This window comes from Ylistrum balloti, unplaced genomic scaffold (assembly GCF_031769215.1).
Source record: "Ylistrum balloti isolate Yb309-2 unplaced genomic scaffold, AGI_CSIRO_Ybal_v1 Utg370566, whole genome shotgun sequence".
NCBI lineage: Eukaryota > Metazoa > Mollusca > Bivalvia > Pectinida > Pectinidae > Ylistrum > Ylistrum balloti.
In genome coordinates this window covers 417770-438891 of record NW_026782355.1, presented here as the reverse complement: position 1 = coordinate 438891, position 21122 = coordinate 417770, and the positions used below count along the sequence as shown (strand labels likewise).

Sequence of the window (21122 nt, the reverse complement as noted above, 5' to 3'; positions counted from 1 at the left end):
AAGATCCACAGTTATATAAAACTGATTTCCCTTCATGCCAGGATGTTTTAAATGAAATTTGGATAGATTCCTTAACTTTCTACAAAAGAAGAAGAATCTTTCAGAATTTACACTATTTCCTCTATCGGGCCCTGACCATTCACCCAGGTTCCTGATGGGGCCTTGACCCACAGTGTATACAAAATTGATTCCCATTCACCCTATTCTGTTTCATATCAAATTTGGACAAAATCCAATCATCCTACAGAAGAAGGATTTTAAAGAAATTGCTAAATTTCCTCTTCTGGGCCCCACCCCTCGGATGATTTCCCCATCCCTCAAACATGCCTCTAAGCAACTTCAATTAAAATCTGTTCAGTCGCTCATGACTAGTACAAATGTAATTAGCAATTTTCAGTAATAGCTCACTGATGCCGAATGTCAGATGCCGGCAATAAGTAGACCATGTAAGCTAAACATGAAACCTTGTCCTTGACCTTGTAAGCTAAACATGAAACCTTGTCCTTGACCTTGTAAGCGAAACATGAAACCTTGTCCGTGACCTTGTTAGCTAAACATGAAACCTTGTCCTGTATCTTAAGCCACCTTACCTGACCCACAGGTATGAGTACAGGCTGTAAATCCTGCTATCCTCCATGAATACAGACTTTGAAGGACAAGGGAGTTGGTCCCACCACTTGGTATCTCAAGGGCACGGCTTGTGCTTCTGTCCTCACTGGTCAGCTCTTCCCTGTGCTCAGTAAACAGTGGTCTGACACCATATCTCACACTCGATCCTACTGACCGCAGGGCCTGATAGCCTGTGTTGGTTTCTGCAGGAGACACATACTCTGGACGTGGCTGAAGACGAATACTTCCGGGTTGTTGTTGTTCAACTCTAATCTTTGACCCCAAATGGTGTGAGAAAGTAGGATCACTCTCTACTCTTGAATGTTTTCCATAATTATTCTGATTCACAGAGGTGCTTGAAACATTTCGTAAATTTGAGGGTCGGTAATGTGGCCGGCGATGGTGATGGCGACGCCTATGGACGGTATGCCCCGCAGGGACTAGATTCGTAGGAGATGTATACTCTACATCTGGGGGCAGGGTGAACTCATATATAACGCCTTCATTCGTCCAGGCATACAATATCTGTGTATTGACAGAACAAAATTATTGTTTGTTGTCAGTCGACCATCATGAAATATTCATCAATCTTTGTTGAATAGTGGACTAAGAGAAAACTTAAGTGAAAAACAGTTTTGGAACAAATTTAACTTATAATATGTTAAAAGACCAATAATGAAATAAGGGTCCCAATGGGCCTGTATCTCTATCTATTCTGGTAAGAGTATCAATCACAACAGCATCAGAGAAGATTTCTCAGTGTAATACATTACTGACGACCAGTTTTGCCCAGCGATGGAGATTACTACTTAACACCATTAAAATGGAATCATATGGAATTATACATGAGGGTTAGCAATGGCCTATTAAGGAGTGTTGTGGAACTAGGAATTTTTCCAAAGGACAGCATATTCTGTACTGCGGACGTACCTGCACTATACATTTTTATACCCCACAATGAGGGTATCGGAGCCTCCAAAGAGGCATTGTATAACAGGGTCACAATATCAGGAATATCATTGTTATTGGCTTCAAGATGGATGTAAACATCAGTCGTGCCTTTGTTTGCAGGAATACTATGTACAAATTTTGTAAACGAAACAACATGAGGGCCTCAACATAATCATGTAACATTTACCACGGTGAAGAATAAGAAAACACACAACAAGCAAGGAATGACATGAAGAATACATTGTATTGGGATACAAATTGGAAGTTATATGAAATCTACGAAGGTATGTACTTGCATTGGTACAGGTGCAAGATTTGCAAAAGGTCACAGAAGGAATGTAGATTAGCTCAGAAAAAGGAGCCCCTAATTTATACCACAGAGCCATGAGCAACAAAACCCAGGAGGCAGCTAAAATATCATTTAACAACAAAGTTTCACTAAGGCAAAGCTAGACTTGGTGAAGCCATGAAGATGCTGAAGGAAGACGTCACTGTTAGTGACAAGACTTGGGAGGCATTAGTGTCAACCCCAAACACCTCCCAAAGACAGAGAGAGAATCGAAACTAGAGACTTTATATTACGTAATTAACTTTGGAATCAACAAAGACTTCATCACAGTACTATATCTCTGTGTATAGAATAGGGTGCCAGCATTGTGTGTACTTTAAGGGTAGAACATTGAGTTGGTTGTCCTTATGAAGCTTACTAACAGGTGAAACTGGTCGACAGTGATGGAATAAATTTAGACAGCTACTCTGATGTTGTTGTGACTGACATTCCTACCTGATTCTGCTCAGTCACCCTGCATACTTCAGGGTATCTGACTGAAGAGTGAAGGAACCTTATATCCAACCAAGTGATAACTGATGGTGTCAGCTCTATAACCTAAATCCTTCTATCTATTCTAAATGCATCTGACCTCTAAGACCTTCAAATCAATTAAGAAATTTATTTGGACAATATTTACCAAAATGAGTTATGAGTCCTAAAATATCAGCAGCTTGTTCTTAGATGTTTTTTATACATTTGATTCCTGGTAGATAATTTGAACAATGTGTTACAATAACACTAATCAATACATAGGATTAATGTAATTACTCAGAATCAATGATTCATTAACCACAAGGCCCAACAGGCCTGCATCACTCAACTGGCCATGAAATCTTAGGCTTTTAACAAATACGTTAATATTCACATAATTGACAAGTCTTGATTTATGAAAAGAAGATGTTGATCCCTGTGACCAAGAAGATGGGTCAAGGCTATTTCTTTTGACAACTTTGTTGGATTTCATCTCAGGAACCTAATTGACAAATATTATAAATCTAGACAGTTCATTAAAAGAATATTGTTTGAAGGTATTAACATATTTGACCCCTATGGTTATGAATATACATGTATGGGTCATGGTTATTTCCTTTCAATTGATATGTTCACCTTCATTGCAAGAAGTTATCAGCCAAGTATCACAATGCTAGGCCTTTTGGTTGCATCAGAAGAAGTCCTTTGAATGGTTTTACATATTTGACCACTGTGACCTTGAATATGAGTCGTGGTCATTTCTTTTTAAAAATCTTGTCTGACTTCATTCAAAGAACCTTGTAGCCAGATATCATGATTGTAGGCTTTTTGTTTATCAAGAAGAAGTTGTTTAAACGGAAAAGATGATGGATGTCAAACAGTTGCATAAGCTCACTTGACCCTTCTGGTGAGGTAAGAACTCCCCTGACATCCTAGTACGTCAGATCCCATATTATCTCGCATACAGCTAAAAGGGGCAAAGTGGATGAATACATCAACTGTTCCTAAGACTGCCTGCAGTTTAATAGTGCCATTCGGATGAAAATATGTCTTGTTAATTTGACAGCTGACTTTTATTGTAACACTTTTTTCAATTTGCCGAATAGTGAATGTCATTAAAATTCAGTGACTGTCACCATGCACTCTTTGCTTGGGAAAGGAAACAGACATTTTCCAAAGCACGTGAAAATACAGTTTTAAATTGTGGTTTGCACTTAAGATAAATATCTTCTCAAACATGCTTGAAAAGTTGGTTTTTGGAAACTTTGATATATTTGACTTGTTTGACCTTGAATACATGTCAAGTTCATTTAGGTAGGCAAACTTGATATTGTGTTACTCAGCAAGTCACATAAAGTGTCTTTGCCCTAGACCACATGGTTATTTAGAGGCTATCTAAAAAAAAAAAAAAGGAAATGAACAGACATCACCCTTTACTGATTTTTTTTATCATCCTAGGAACATCTATGTAATGCCTATATTAGTAATGACCATGACTTTCTATATCTTTTTTCTAACATGAATGATGAAAATATGCTAATTTTTTTTCTTATTAAAGTTACCTTGGTGTAGTAGCTCTCAATGATATGCAAAATATTTACTCTCAAACGTAACGCATCTTGCTTGGTGGGAATAAAGGACAAAACATTATCTTACATGTGGCAATGGATTTTAGCACCTTTATGATATCTGACAAGTAATAAGCCCATGGATAGAGTGTTTAGAATGACATAAACTACATCAGATTCAATGTCGGATTGTTGTTACATTAACACTTAACAAGAGGTTACAGGTTCACCATGGAATCATATGGAGAAGAATATATCTCCTTCGTTATGTATATGATGGCATCAGTAGAAGAGGAACAAACTGAGTCTTAATGAACTTCAAAGATTAATTAACAACAAAATACAATCAGATATCTACCTACAGACCTTGTTAAATATAATAACCAACTTACCTGTACCGTGACCTTGTGTTTGAGTGGCCCATGTCCCCAGATACACTCGCTAGGACACCTGGAACTGTCTTTGTCATACCTAAACTGTGTTCCTGCTCCGTGATACAGTCCAGGTTTGTTCTTGACCCATCGACCATTCAAAATCCAGTGTCCTGTGCTTGCTTTTAAAGCTATAAAAGTGAGAAAACATCAAGTTTTCTGAAAGTCTATAAAATGAAAGGGAACATATTATGTGTATCTTAAGGATCTGAAAACTTGAGACTGAAATCATTGTCCATATGTATATGTCTTGTGTGAAAGTTACCTACCTAAAGTTTACACCATACCTCAGAGGTAATTCCTGTGATTTGTGTAAGAGATCTTTCCCAAGGAACTCCATATTATTTTTCACTTTATTTTCATAACTATAATGTCTAAAACTTTCTGCTTTGTTAGAGTTATCTCCCCATGGGTATATGTTGATTAGTTTCTCTCCCTTGATGTTTAATTGATATGATATCGGATAGATACTATTGATCCAGAAGTATGATTCTCTGTTGTGTCAGGAAGCAGCTATGTTATTAGATCATCAAGTCACAATTAATTTTCAAGTTAACACAGCTATTGTTTACAAACAAGCATTAAATTATGTCTAACTAAACATACAAGGATTCTCTTCATTTATCATATTCTAATGTCATCTTTGGCTTTTTTCAATATTTCTAAACAAAGTTTTCATAAGCAGTATTGATAGATATATTAACACACCAGGAGAATCAATTACAACAGGCTAGATACTTAAATGTCATAATGAATATAAGAAAGCTGGCCACATTTTTACTACTTTAGAGGTAGAGTTTCACTGATGTGTTGTCCTGAAAAAGACCAATACTGTGGGCAAAATTTGTAGATGAGGTACATAATAAGGTATAAAGAACTTGCCTGCTGCCTGTTGTGATTGATTCTCCCGATTTACCCTTATCTATCAATCCCCTGCATACTTTCAGGTATCCAGGTGAAAAATGAAGGACATTTTCACCTGCCACTGATAACTACAGCATACGGCTTGGTTGTAATACCCAAAAATATATGAATATATGATAAACATTAGGGATTTTTCAGTTGGGAAACAAAAATACCAAATCCACTAACCTTTCCCTTTAAATTTAATCACAATTAATCAAATAGGTCTAAAGTATCAGATTGGTCAAGTCCAAATCATTGAAAAAAGTTATGATGTACAGTTGTTTTCTTCTTGAATAGCTTATTTAAACAAGAAATCAATAAATGATATTGGGGTACTGTACATGGAGTAAAGCAAACATCGTTCATACATCGTACATGTCCTATAGTGTCCAATGGCATCCTTGTTACATGCCAGCGTATCATTATAGATACAGAAGGATATATCTTTAAAACAATCTATGGTATACATATTATGTACGTAAAAAACACACGTTGTAGTGTAACTCCTCTACATAAGTCAGAGTTTGATAGTTACTGTAAAATGTAACTCTTTAATACATGTCAGAGACTGAAATGTACGGTGTAGCAGAACTCCTTAATACATGTCAGAGTTTGATATGTACAGTATAGTATAACTCCTTAATACATGTCAAAGATTAATATGTACATTGTAGCATAACTCCTTAATACATGTCAAAGATTTATATGTACAGTGTAGCATAACTCCTTAATACATGTCAAAGATTTATATGTACAGTTTAGCATAACTCCTTAACACATCTCAAAGATTAATATGTACATTGTAGCTTAACTCCTTAATACATGTCAAAGATTTATATGTACAGTGTAGCAGAACTCCTTAATACATGTCAAAGATTTATATGTACAGTTTAGCATAACTCCTTAACACATCTCAAAGATTAATATGTACATTGTAGCTTAACTCCTTAATACATGTCAAAGATTTATATGTACAGTGTAGCAGAACTCCTTAATACATGTCAAAGATTTATATGTACAGTGTAGCATGACTCCTTAACACATCTCAAAGATTAATATGTACATTGTAGCTTAACTCCTTAATACATGTCAAAGAATAACATGTATAGTGTAGCATAACTCCTTAATACATGTCCAGAGTTTGATATGTACAATATAGCATAACTCCTTAATACATGTCAGAATTTGATATGTACAGTATAGCATAACTCCTTAATACATGTCAGTATATTGTAGGTAAAACACCTTTAGGTCATGTTTTAGACATTTATTGTTAAATGTATCATTTATAGATTTTTTTCTGCTATCAGGTTTGAATTCATGGCAGCTTGTTTTCTGTTCATCACTTGATGGTAATTACTTTTTTACAACACAAATAATGACTCAACATATGCTGGTCGTTTTGTTTTTGTTTGTTTTTATCTTCAAATAAATCTAACTTAACATAATTAAGGGTCCTTGCATCGTGTTTAATTTTGAGATTTTCCCAGATACTTTACGAAGAAAATAGAGGAAAATTATGAAGATTTTTAACTTTAGACACAGGACAACCTGATGTTGTAATTAATTTCCTTACTAAATAGGTACACACATGAGATGTGGAAGTCAGTCTATACATACCGAGGTAGTTTCTGCTGTTTTTGAGCTCTGTAACATTGACGTTACAAGCACCTGCTGGTATGTCCACAATAGGATGGTAGCCTTGACTCAAATACTTGACTGTATAGATCCCAGATATCTTCTGACATCTTAGTGCGCCACGGTCACACTGGGAACACGTACTCTCACTCAACACCAGTGAACATGCCACCTGAAACAAACAAATCAAAATAAAATACATAAAAATTTCAGTTAGATACACTCTCCTGTCCATGAAAGAAGGATAACAGAACCAGTCAAGATTTCTTACCCATTTTAGATATTTAAATGACATGCAACAAGTTGGATGATTAATATTATTCCCAACATACAAGATAATTTACTGCATCCTACTTTTATCATCTCCAAAAAAAAAGAGGCTGTATCACATCAATGATGATCTCTCAGAAACAGGCTGTATCACATCAATGTTGGTCTCTCAGAAACAGGCTGTATCACATCAATGGTAGTCTCTCAGAAACAGGCTGTATCACATCAATGATAGTCTCTCAGAAACAGGCTGTATCACATCAATGGTGGTCTCTCAGAAACAGGCTGTATCTCAAAAACAGGCTGTGCCACATCAATGATGATCTCTCAGAAACAGGCTGTATCACATCAATGGTAGTCTCTCAGAAACAGGATGTATCACATCAATGATGGTCTCTCAAAAACAGGCTTTATCACATCAATGGTGGTTTCTCAAAAACAGACTGTATCACATCAATGTTGGTCTCTCAAAAACAGGCTGTATCACATCAATGGTGGTCTCTCAAAAACAGGCTGTATCACATCAATGGTGGTCTCTCAGAAACAGGCTGTATCACATCAATGGTGGTCTCTCAGAAACAGGCTGTATCACATCAATGGTGGTCTCTCAAAAACAGGCTGTGCCACATCAATGATGATCTCTCAGAAACAGGCTGTATCACATCAATGGTAGTCTCTCAGAAACAGGATGTATCACATCAATGGTGGTCTCTCAAAAACAGGCTGTATCACATCAATGGTGGTCTCTCAAAAACAGGCTGTATCACATCAATGGTGGTCTCTCAAAAACAGGCTGTATCACATCAATGGTGGTCTCTCAAAAACTGGCTGTATCACATCAATGGTAATCTCTCAGAAACAGGATTTATCACATCAATGGTGGTCTCTCAAAAACATGCTGTATCACATCAATGGTGGTCTTTAAAAAACAGGCTGTATCACATCAATGGTGGTCTCTCAAAAACTGGCTGTATCACATCAATTATAGTCTCTCAGTAACAGGCTGTATCACATCAATGGTTGTCTCTCAGAAACAGGCTGTATCACATCAATGGTGGTCTCTCAAAAACAGGCTGTATCACATCAATGGTGGTCTCTCAGAAACAGGATTTATCACATCAATGGTGGTCTCTCAAAAACTGGCTGTATCACATCAATGGTGGTCTCTCAAAAACAGGCTGTATCACATCAATGTTGGTCTATCAAAAACAGGCTGTATCACATCAATGGTGGTCTCTCAGAAACAGGATTTATCACATCAATGGTGGTCTCTCAAAAACAGGCTGTATCACATCAATGGTGGTCTCTCAAAAACAGGCTGTATCACATCAATGGTGGTCTCTCAAAAACAGGCTGTATCACATCAATGGTAATCTCTCAAAAACAGGATGTATCACATCAATGGTGGTCTCTCAAAAACATGCTGTATCACATCAATGGTGGTCTATCAAAAACAGGCTGTATCACATCAATGGTGGTCTCTCAAAAACAGGCTGTATCACATCAATGGTAGTCTCTCAAAAACAGGCTGTATCACATCAATGGTAGTCTCTCAGAAACAGGCTGTATCACATCAATGTTGATATATCAAAAACTGGCTGTGTCACATCAATGTTGGTCTCTCAAAAACAGGCTGTATCACATCAATGGTGGTCTCTCAAAAACAGGCTGTATCACATCAATGGTGGTCTCTCAAAAACAGGCTGTATCACATCAATGCTGGTCTCTCAAAAACAGGCTGTATCACATCAATGTTGGTCTCTCAAAAACAGGCTGTATCACATCAATGGTGGTCTCTCAAAAACAGGCTGTATCACATCAATGGTGGTCTCTCAAAAACAGGCTGTATCACATCAATGGTGGTCTCTCAAAAACAGGCTGTATCACATCAATGTTGGTCTCTCAAAAACAGGCTGTATCACATCAATGTTGGTCTATCAAAAACAGGCTGTATCACATCAATGGTGGTCTCTCAAAAACAAGCTGTATCACATCAATGTTGGTCTATCAAAAACAGGCTGTATCACATCAATGGTGGTCTCTCAAAAACAGACTGTATCACATCAATGTTGGTCTATCAAAAACAGGCTGTATCACATCAATGTTGGTCTATCAAAAACAGGCTGTATCACATCAATGTTGGTCTCTCAAAAACAGGCTGTATCACATCAATGTTGGTCTATCAAAAACTGGCTGTGTCACATCAATGGTGGTCTCTCAAAAACAAGCTGTATCACATCAATGTAGTCTCTCAGAAACAGGCTGTATCACGTCAATGGTGGTCTCTCAAAACAGACTGTATCACATCAATGATAGTCTCTCAGAAACAGGATGTATCACATCAATGTTGGTCTATCAAAAACAGGCTGTATCACATCAATGGTAGTCTCTCAAAACAGACTGTATCACATCAATGGTAGTCTCTCAGAAACAGGCTGTATCACATCAATGTTGATATATCAAAAACTGGCTGTGTCACATCAATGTTGGTCTCTCAAAAACAGGCTGTGTCACATCAATGTTGGTCTATCAAAAACTGGCTGTATCACATCAATGTTGGTCTCTCAAAAACTGGCTGTATCACATGCTGTAACTGATCATCATTTATATGAATTTGGGTAAAAAAAAAAAAAAATGGGAGCTACACCCAAAATCAGACATTGAAAAAGTCGATTACAATGGTTATTATTATGCTACCGTAAGAATCACTTGTCTTACATTGATTTGCCATTGTTCTTTAGTTTTCATTCTGTTGACGATTTGTATAATTGTCATCAGGTGTGAAAGAAGGGGTCCTTAGGGGAGGGATACTGTATTATTTATATACCCTCCCAATATTTTTGTAATTCATTAATAGATTTACCATAACGTTATCATACCTTATATTTTAGATCAATTTTTTTAAGAATGATCCTTTAATATAGAAGATATAATTTTTCAGTTAAAATGTAGGCCGCCTCTAACCTAACCTAAAATCCTGGATCTGCGCCTGATTATTAATTTAAGTTTGATTTACAAATGAAAAGAGTAACACTTGGAAACCTAGATTATAGCAGATGATAATAGTACAAGTTCTATTTGATCAATCTCAGCAGTTGTGGACAGCGTCTCTGGGCTTTCTTTCGTTGTTTTATCTGTAACACTGCTGAGACAAACAGTAAGAGTTATCTTTCTTGGTTTAAATTACTATGATGAAAAAGTCATGATGACAAGCAAAATTTTAATAAATACATACATGCTATTTCCCAAATATTTTAAGGTAGATAACAACTGATAGCATGTGAATATGACACCAGGATTCCTGATAAACTTGTTACAAATTCTTTTAACATCTGTGTGACAAAAGGTACTTAACTACACATCTCCTCGGAATTTTACTTTTACTGACCTAGTATAATCCAAGTATAACTGAAAATCACCTGATAAAGTTGATGAATTATGATACCTTATGAAATTTCGTGTGTATCTATTGAATGAAGTGTTGGGAAGACAACATGGAAGACCATTAAATACATAGTTTTATGTTTTATTACATAACAGAAAGGTCAGTCAGTCTGGTGCCTAAGCCGGTGTACTCGCCCATACCCCAAATAATTCCTTCTATACACTTTTGTCTTATTCCTGCTATGCAAGTACACAAAACCATGCTTAACAAGTGTACTGTTTTGTGTTCACTGATGTTAAGCTTGTGTACTGTTTCGTGTTCACTGATGTTCAGCATGTGTACTGTTTTATGATCAGTGATGTTCAGCATGTGTACTGTTTTATGATCAGTGATGTTAAGCATGTGTACTGTTTTATGATCAGTGATGTTAAGCATGTGTACTGTTTTATGATCAGTGATGTTAAGCATGTGTACTGTTTTATGATCAGTGATGTTAAGCATGTGTACTGTTTTATGATCAGTGATGTTAAGCATGTGTACTGTTTTATGATCACTGAAGTTAAGTATGTGTACTGTTTCGTGTTCACTGATGTTAAGCATATGTACTGTTTTGTGTTCACTGATGTTAGGCATGTAAGTTCATATTCACTATCAATTGAAGAAGGGTCTTGGTTCATGTTCACAGTTGTTCAACAATTGCACTGGTTCATGTTCATTGCTGCTCAGCAATAATTAATCCTTTGTTTAGAAAGCAAAACAAAAAAAAAAAGCTATCAACTAATAGTAGTACTACAACAGGAGATCATTCCACGAGCTTTGTTAATACAATTTAGATGTTAAATCTGAAAAATTAATCAAATCTGGTGAAGATATTATTTTCATTTGTCCCAAACAGCTATCCTTTATGCTAACAGCTACATGTACCAGCAGAACTTACATATACCTCATAATTCATGATCAAGGTTTATGTTATTATTATAATTAGATTCAACGAAACTGATAAGGTACTCACCGTTTACATAATTGAAAGGTATTTACTGTACCGTATACATCATTGTGATTAGATTTAACAGGATTGAATGGTATTTACCGTACCATATACATCATTGTGATTAGATTTAACAGGATTGAATGGTATTTACCGTATACATCATTGTGATTAGATTTAACAGGATTGAATGGTATTTACCGTATACATCATTTTGATTAGATTTAACAGGATTGAATGGTATTTACCGTACCGTATACATCATTGTGATTAGATTTAACAGGATTGAATGGTATTTACCGTACCGTATACATCATTGTGATTAGATTTAACAGGATTGAATGGTATTTACCGTATACATCATTGTGATTAGATTTAACAGGATTGAATGGTATTTACCGTATACATCATTGTGATTAGATTTAACAGGATTGAATGGTATTTACCGTACCATATACATCATTGTGATTAGATTTAACAGGATTGAATGGTATTTACCGTATACATCATTGTGATTAGATTTAACAGGATTGAATGGTATTTACCGTACCGTATACATCATTGTGATTAGATTTAACAGGATTGAATGGTATTTACCGTACCGTATACATCATTGTGATTAGATTTAACAGGATTGAATGGTATTTACCGTATACATCATTGTGATTAGATTTAACAGGATTGAATGGTATTTACCGTATACATCATTGTGATTAGATTTAACAGGATTGAATGGTATTTACCGTATACATCATTGTGATTAGATTTAACAGGATTGAATGGTATTTACCGTATACATCATTGTGATTAGATTTAACAGGATTGAATGGTATTTACCACCATATACATCATTGTGATTAGATTTAACAGGATTGAATGGTATTTACCGTATACATCATTGTGATTAGATTTAACAGGATTGAATGGTATTTACCGTATACATCATTGTGATTAGATTTAACAGGATTGAATGGTATTTACCGTATACATCATTTTGATTAGATTTAACAGGATTGAATGGTATTTACCGTATACATCATTGTGATTAGATTTAACAGGATTGAATGGTATTTACCGTACCGTATACATCATTGTGATTAGATTTAACAGGATTGAATGGTATTTACCGTATACATCATTGTGATTAGATTTAACAGGATTGAATGGTATTTACCGTACCGTATACATCATTGTGATTAGATTTAACAGGATTGAATGGTATTTACCGTATACATCATTGTGATTAGATTTAACAGGATTGAATGGTATTTACCATATACATCATTGTGATTAGATTTAACAGGATTGAATGGTATTTACCGTACCGTATACATCATTGTGATTAGATTTAACAGGATTGAATGGTATTTACCGTATACATCATTGTGATTAGATTTAACAGGATTGAATGGTATTTACCATATACATCATTGTGATTAGATTTAACAGGATTGAATGGTATTTACCGTATACATCATTGTGATTAGATTTAACAGGATTGAATGGTATTTACCGTATACATCATTGTGATTAGATTTAACAGGATTGAATGGTATTTACCGTACCATATACATCATTGTGATCAGATTTAACAGGATTGAATGGTATTTACTGTATACATCATTGTGATTAGATTTAACAGGATTGAATGGTATTTACCGTACCGTATACATCATTGTGATTAGATTTAACAGGATTGAATGGTATTTACCGTACCGTATACATCATTGTGATTAGATTTAACAGGATTGAATGGTATTTACCATATACATCATTGTGATTAGATTTAACAGGATTGAATGGTATTTACCGTATACATCATTGTGATTAGATTTAACAGGATTGAATGGTATTTACCGTACCGTATACATCATTGTGATTAGATTTAACAGGATTGAATGGTATTTACCGTATACATCATTGTGATTAGATTTAACAGGATTGAATGGTATTTACCGTATACATCATTGTGATTAGATTTAACAGGATTGAATGGTATTTACCGTATACATCATTGTGATTAGATTTAACAGGATTGAATGGTATTTACCGTACCGTATACATCATTGTGATTAGATTTAACAGGATTGAATGGTATTTACCGTATACATCATTGTGATCAGATTTAACAGGATTGAATGGTATTTACCGTATTCACCATTGCAGAAGCATTACATCATTATATTAGTGATACAGTTTGATCTGGTAGATTTTACACAGGAACATTGCCTTATTACTGCTAGGTACATACATATTAATGGTAGATTTTACACAGGAACATTGCCTTATTACTGCTAGGTACATACATATTAATGGTAGATTTTACACAGGAACATTGCCTTATTACTGCTAGGTACATACATATTAATGGTAGATTTTACACAGGAACATTGCCTTATTACTGCTAGGTACATACATATTAATGGTAGATTTTACACAGGAACATTGCCTTATTACTGCTAGGTACATACATATTAATGGGAAATCATCTGTCTGAAACAAATTCAATCAAGAAGCAATAAAGATAAGACTTTTCTGCATACATTAATGTCAATAATGTTCATAAAAAGTAAAATAGAAGCAGATAGTGAGATTACACAGGACCCTGTGTGTTGGTGAATGCAACACCCACTAGGACCCTGTATGTCAGAAACAACAATACACTCACTGGGACCCTGTATGTCTGAATACATCATCGCCCACTGGGACCCTGTGTGTTTAAATATGTCATCACTCACTGGGAACCTGTGTGCCTGACTACAATATCAACACTCACTAGGACCCTGTGTGTCTGACTACAATATCAACACTAACTAGGACCCTGTGTGTCTATATACAACACTAACTAGGACCCTGTTTTTCTATATACAACACTTATTAGCCCAGTGTGTCTGAAGATAACACTACCTAGGACCCAATGTGTCTGAAGATAACACTAACTAGGACTCAGTATGTCTGAAGAAAACACTAACTAGGACCCAATGTGTCTGAAGATAGCACTAACTAGGACCCAATGTGTCTGACGATAACACTAACTGGGACCCAGTTTGTCTGAAGATAACACTAACTAGGACTCAGTATGTCTGAAGATAACACTAACTAGGACCCAATGTGTCAGACGATAACACTAACTAGGACCCAGTGTGTCTGACGATAACACTAACTAGGACCCAGTGTGTCTGAGGATAACACTAACTATGACCCTATTTTTCTATATACAACACTTATAAGCCCAGTGTGTCTGACAATAACACTAATTAAGACTTTATTTTTCTACATACAACACTTATTATTCCAGTGCGTCTAAATGCTTTTTTATATTCTACACTTATTAGGACCATATGTGATATGTAGATATGATAAAAACTGTCTGATAAAGAGTCAAAGAAGACAACAGCAAAATCAGATGCCATTATGTTTTGAATTTGACATTTATTTTACAGGAATCTGTAGCAGCTTTGATATTCAGCTCTGATTAGCATTATTTCTCAAATGTGCACCATTACCAAAAATAGGTTGGCAAGAGATGCTGAACTGAATTATCTGATATTATGGTCATCACAATGCTTATCAACAAATGTCCATTCTTTCCATATTAATGTTGTAAACTTATGGAAAACGATATGCATTTTGTGCATAATTGATAAAACTTTATGGTTATGTAAACAGGGAAGTTTCCTAATGTTACATCAGTCCACTCAAGCCTTGATTGATTTTTGCTCACATTGGTACCAAAAAAGCTTAACACGGCAGAGGCAAATTCAGGCGGCCTTTTATCTTACTTTTTCCAGTAGCCTCATTGTTGTATTGATTGAGTTCCATTTCAAATTCTGTATATAGTTTTATTTATAGGCTTTGCTTATTCCTACCCATTACCAATGACATATACAGACTTAGCCTGAAATGTTGAGCTTAGGACTACATTTCCTTATAACTTGAGAAATACTGATGTAAAAACAGTTGTGGGAAAGGTTACCAAACTGGATATGGAAATATTGACCTTTACACTGTATCAGGATAGTCTGACACAGCCATGATATTCCATGTTTTGTATCGTATATATGAGGAACACTAAAAAGTTGATATTCAGGTCCTATGATCAAAATCTCTAAATATAGAGTTCCTGAATGTGTGTGTCAAATCTTCCTAACACTGATAATATATCATCTTAACAAACGGGTGTATAATCCCAGGGTGTGAATCACTTTAATTCTTGACATTACATCATTAAGACTCATATTATCATCAATTATCGGTTACCTAACACAAATTTGGACAGACGCGTAATTATATATTAAACATGTCCACCTCCAAGATTGACGAGTTGCTTTCTTGTGATTCACACTAAACATATATCGGAGCTTTCTCAAGTTATCCATCATCGGTATCAACTCTGTAACACGTCCTGGCACACACCAAGTGTCTACATCACCAAGATATCCTTTATTGACACCATATTGTAACCTACCTTATACTAATGTGGTATATTGGTTCAATAGTTGGACAAACAATTCTTCCACATATTTCCAAATCATAAGTAAAGTGGGTTCAGTGGTGCATGATGTGCTGGATTATAGGTACATGTCTTTGTATTAAGTGACAATTTTGAGAAATATACATCCAAATTTTGTTCTTTGAAATATTTGCGGCAATTCAGCTTTTGCAAGTATCTTCGTTTTGACATAACTATGAAAGCAAAGAGTAAGTTAAAGTTTATACTTGAAAGACTGAAATATTGGATTTGACATCTTTCAGCGTGAAATAAACATTTGATGTGAGAGGGAAAGTAAACCTGGGCAGATATTTCCTATATACAGTAATTTTATCATTGTCAATATTACAACTGTAACAATCTACCATAAAAATTGATGATATTTGTTTTCTTTTCCATAAAAATAAATTAATTTAAATCAGAAAAACTTGAAGTATGATTTCATATTGCTAAAAATTTGTTTTAATCTTTTTTATTATTTTCATTGTGTAAACAGAATGCTTGTAAAGCAGTGCCTGTTCTCTGTGGTTTCTTAGAGACAAACACTTTATGGCTTGGGTACACAAAACTGGCATTCTCCTGACCTTTTTAGTTTTCAATTCTACAGACACAGTACCATGGACACACTTCAATTACAAAACCAGACAAAAGTTTAAAAATGTGAAACTTGTAATGTCAACAACTTTTAACTGAGAACACACCAGTCTCTCAGTGAAAGGTTATCAGCTCAAATCCCCAACCAAAATTGATGTTTCTATTGGCAGCAAAGGTATACTTAGGTAAATTATACTGGGTACAGACCATGCGAAGTCTTCTGCTGGGCCAATATCACAGCAGTACTGGTCTACAATAATACTTAGGACATACAGACTATATGTTTTATTTCAAATGGAAGTTATTGAGGGTTAGATCATAATTACTTTTCCATGAATATTTGCATCTAAAGTTGTGTACTTTCAAAGTATTTACAAACTTTTATTGAAGTTCATAAAATAATCATTATTCAATTTCATGTTTAAGACAGTATCATTACATATTATATTCTTATGTCTACCCGAGATTTGCATTGAAGTTATCTCCCTTTAAAACAAAAACCATAAAGATCAGTATTTATTTGTCCATTGTAAAACAATTGAAAATGAAGTAATTATGTTTCACAGATCCCTATTTTTGAAAATTATTTTTGTTGATAACTTTGAAGTAGCTGTTTCACAATCATTCTCCAGAAATAATTAATGTCAGTTTTATATACAATTGTACATTGCATTTTGTGATGATATACTTATCTGTTTAATGAGTAATGTTTATTCTTTAGTTGAAATAACTTGTTTTGTAATTATAGTAAAGTGAAATATTTTCAATCACTAATGTTAATTCTTATTAATGTTTCAATTGTAAAAATGATATTGCTTGAAAAAAGTCACTATATTGTTAATTTACTATTAAAAAAATCATGGTTTATAGAAGTATTTTTATTTTCAGCAAACAATTTCCCTACAGCAGCACTCTTAGCATAAAATGGAAGTTTTTATGGTTAATTGGTAAGATTAGAACATCTGTAAAGAAACCAGCATTTCAATATCCAGTAAAAATATTCCACTATATACAGCTCTGTTAGCTAATTATTTGTGTGGTCAGACTCTGATCTCATAGTTTCACTTTCATTCTCTCTAAGTTGGTTTCCACCCTCTCAATGATATATTTAATAGCCAACAGTTGCTGTGCCTGGTACTGGCTGGTATGATCTTGTATTGGCTGGTATGATCTTTCACCGACCTTAAACAAAATTGTTACCATTGTCATACTCAGATGACAACAACAAAGACAGCAATAATGAATGGAAGCCTACAGTGTGATACATCTCAAATTGCTGATTGTCATTGGCAGCTATGTATCAAAGTCACACAGATCAACTATACTGTACACAATTAATACCATCTTTCTGCAGAATAGCCTTGAATATTACATTAACAATAAAGACTTAAACACAGTGTCAAAACATAAATGTATTAGAAGAGAGACTCCCTCGTAATCCTTTCAAAATGTTTGCAAAATGCCCTGAAACAAATGGAACTGTGCTGTGTAAATGTGATTTTTACCTCTTATGTCTGAATTTGACAAAACAGTGTGACATAATTGAATATTTTTGGACAATTTGACAGATATTGTGGTAATGGATATCACCAATCTCTATGAGGGGGTCTCCGGTCTATTGCTGACTGGTACAAGAAAACGTCAATCTTGCAAACTGTGCTCAATAATGTTGTGAACTTTTGATATCTCAACAATTTATCACTGCTACAATGAATGAAATGAATTAAGATGTTTCATGGGGGACACATACAAATTGCAGAGTGAAAATTACGCAGGTTCTTGTAACACTGAGTAATCCAGTTCAAGACTCGGAATTTAGGTCTAATGTACATGATATATGAGGGCGGCCCTTTGTCATCACGACACATTTATCTCTACAGAAGCTACAGTAGGAAACACAAAAATAAAATGGTTACAGATTTACATGCATGTTTCCTTTCAATCGCATAACTGCATTTTCTTCCCTTCTGATATATACTATAAAATCATTTCTTTTTGAGAGATTTGTTTTCACTGCATTCATGGGTACGCTAAATCCACAATTTATGTGTCCACAACATGACAAAAGGACAAAAGTTGACATGGATTATAGTATGACTTAATTTCAGGAGCAAGATATATCAATGAAATCAAGTGCCAGTGAAAATGCACATTTATAGAAAACCAGGAAATTTGAGCACAAAGAAAACATGATTTTACAATAATTAATTAGCTTCAAATGAAAATCTTTGCTTTTATTATTTTTGAAATTGAAAAAAACAAGCTACATGTACCTTCCAAGACAACTTATATTAGGATGGAGACATTCACTCTTACATTGCACTGTATTAACCTGCACATGGATGTATGCATATCTTCAGTTTTACAATAGAAGTAAAATTTACGGCACAATTTTATGGGTCCTCACCTTATTTCTTTCATCAAACAATATCAAAGACTGTTAGTATCTAATGAACAAGGTGTGTTCACCTACTTTACCTGTAGCTCATGTCAAAAATGTCATGTGGCACAAAGACTCTTATAGTTTTGTTACAAGTTAGATGTCAGACATCTGATCCCACTGCAGGCCTAATGACATGGAAATCATTTGATGTTTTAATATATGTCATCTGTGTGCACCAAGGTCAAAGTGATATATTGCTTAATCAACTTTTTGTGCCACACTAGAATCATTTCTTTAGGCCAGTTCACCTTCAGAATGTAAAAATAAAAATTGAACCAAAAAAATGATGATTAAGTATGCTCTTTATGGTGAAAGAAATGGGACAGAGGATATCTTTTTATACGAACTCAACTAAATAAAACAAAAAACTGGACATGTTACTTAAACATGAATCTACATGATATTAAAGGCCAACATATAACCTGCCAATAACTGAAACGAAAGAAACAAGCATCCTGAATGATGCTGAAGCAATAAATGTTCTCTACTGACCTTCACAAGCTATTACACTGTAAACGTTCTCTATTTGCCTTCACAAGCTATTACACTGTAAATGTTCTCTACTGACCTTCACAAGCTATTACACTGTAAACGTTCTCTACTGACCTTCACAAGCTATTACACTGTAAACGTTCTCTACTGACCTTCACAAGCTATTACACTGTAAACGTTCTCTACTGACCTTCACAAGCTATTACACTGTAAACGTTCTCTACTGACCTTCACAAGCTATTACACTGTAAATGTTCTCTACTGACCTTCACAAGCTATTACACTGTAAATGTTCTCTACTGACCTTCACAAGTTATTACACTGTAAATATTCTCTACTGACCTTCACAAGCTATTACACTGTAAACGTTCTCTACTGACCTTCACAAGCTATTACACTGTAAATGTTCTCTACTGACCTTCACAAGCTATTACACTGTAAACGTTCCCTACTGACCTTCACAAGCTATTACACTGTAAACGTTCTCTACTGACCTTCACAAGCTATTACACTGTAAATGTTCTCTACTGACCTTCACAAGCTATTACACTGTAAACGTTCTCTACTGACCTTCACAAGCTATTACACTGTAAACGTTCCCTACTGACCTTCACAAGCTATTACACTGTAAAAATATATATTTTTAACCAATAGTAACAGTGACCATGACCTGACAACCCTGAAACACCAACTTTACATGATAATTTGATGCTTTGGAAGTGTGAATTTGATGGGATATTCCTTTTGGAATGAGCTCCTAGTGCATTGACAAGGATTTTCTAAAAATAGTAACAATGAGCTTTACTTTGATCCAAAATCCCTGAAACTGAGACATTTTGATGCTTAATAAACATGTGAAGTTTGATGGGAATCCCACACAGAATGAAGCAACTAGAGCACTCACAAACTTTAACAAATCCAGGAAAAGACGGATAATTGCCCCCCTCCCAATAAAAGTATGGAATAAAAGGTAATACGAAGTGTAATTAAGGTTAAGCCAATTTATCCCAACCAAATTCAGTGATGCAAAAACCTGGAAACTGAGACAAAGATAACTGGAATCTCTGAAACAAGAAGAAAAAAAATTTACTTGCTAAACCCCTCTGTAACATCTGGACAGTTATGTCTGATGAAATCTCTCTGAAAACAACTTTATTTGAGGCTTTACCTGTCCATTAATTTTGTATTTGGTCATATATTTATGACCCACATCTGTAAAAATGTGTTGAAATGGAAAGTTTGGAAAATGAAAGAATTATGTTTTAGCACATAACATAAATATATTTATGTCTGACACATACTCATGCTTAAGATATGAACATAAAGGCATAATTTCACTGAGATTTATGTGTCAGTTATTAGGTTTCAAAGCTTCCAAGTGATAGGTATTTTGATGGATATATAAAAAAGGTTCCCATATCGCATTAGAGAATACATGTAAGTATATACATATGTATCTCCTGATCACAATTTTGAGGTTAATACAATGCTGGCCAAACACCAAAAACACAAGCCCGCAACATCCTTAAAACAATTTAATTGTTGTACATTTA

General features: G+C 34.8%; 1 protein-coding gene across 1 annotated transcript in view; it reads right to left on the bottom strand.

The window, feature by feature from the left end:
• Positions 1 to 21122, bottom strand: part of LOC132556351 (thrombospondin type-1 domain-containing protein 4-like) — a 100228-nt gene that overhangs the window by 12458 nt on the left and 66648 nt on the right. The window contains exons 3-5 of the mRNA XM_060220744.1: positions 6888 to 7077; positions 4323 to 4492; positions 591 to 1134 (exon numbers count right to left, since the gene is read on the bottom strand). Of these exons, the coding sequence (XP_060076727.1) occupies positions 591 to 1134; positions 4323 to 4492; positions 6888 to 7077 (904 nt within the window). The remainder of the gene's footprint in view (positions 1 to 590; positions 1135 to 4322; positions 4493 to 6887; positions 7078 to 21122) is intronic.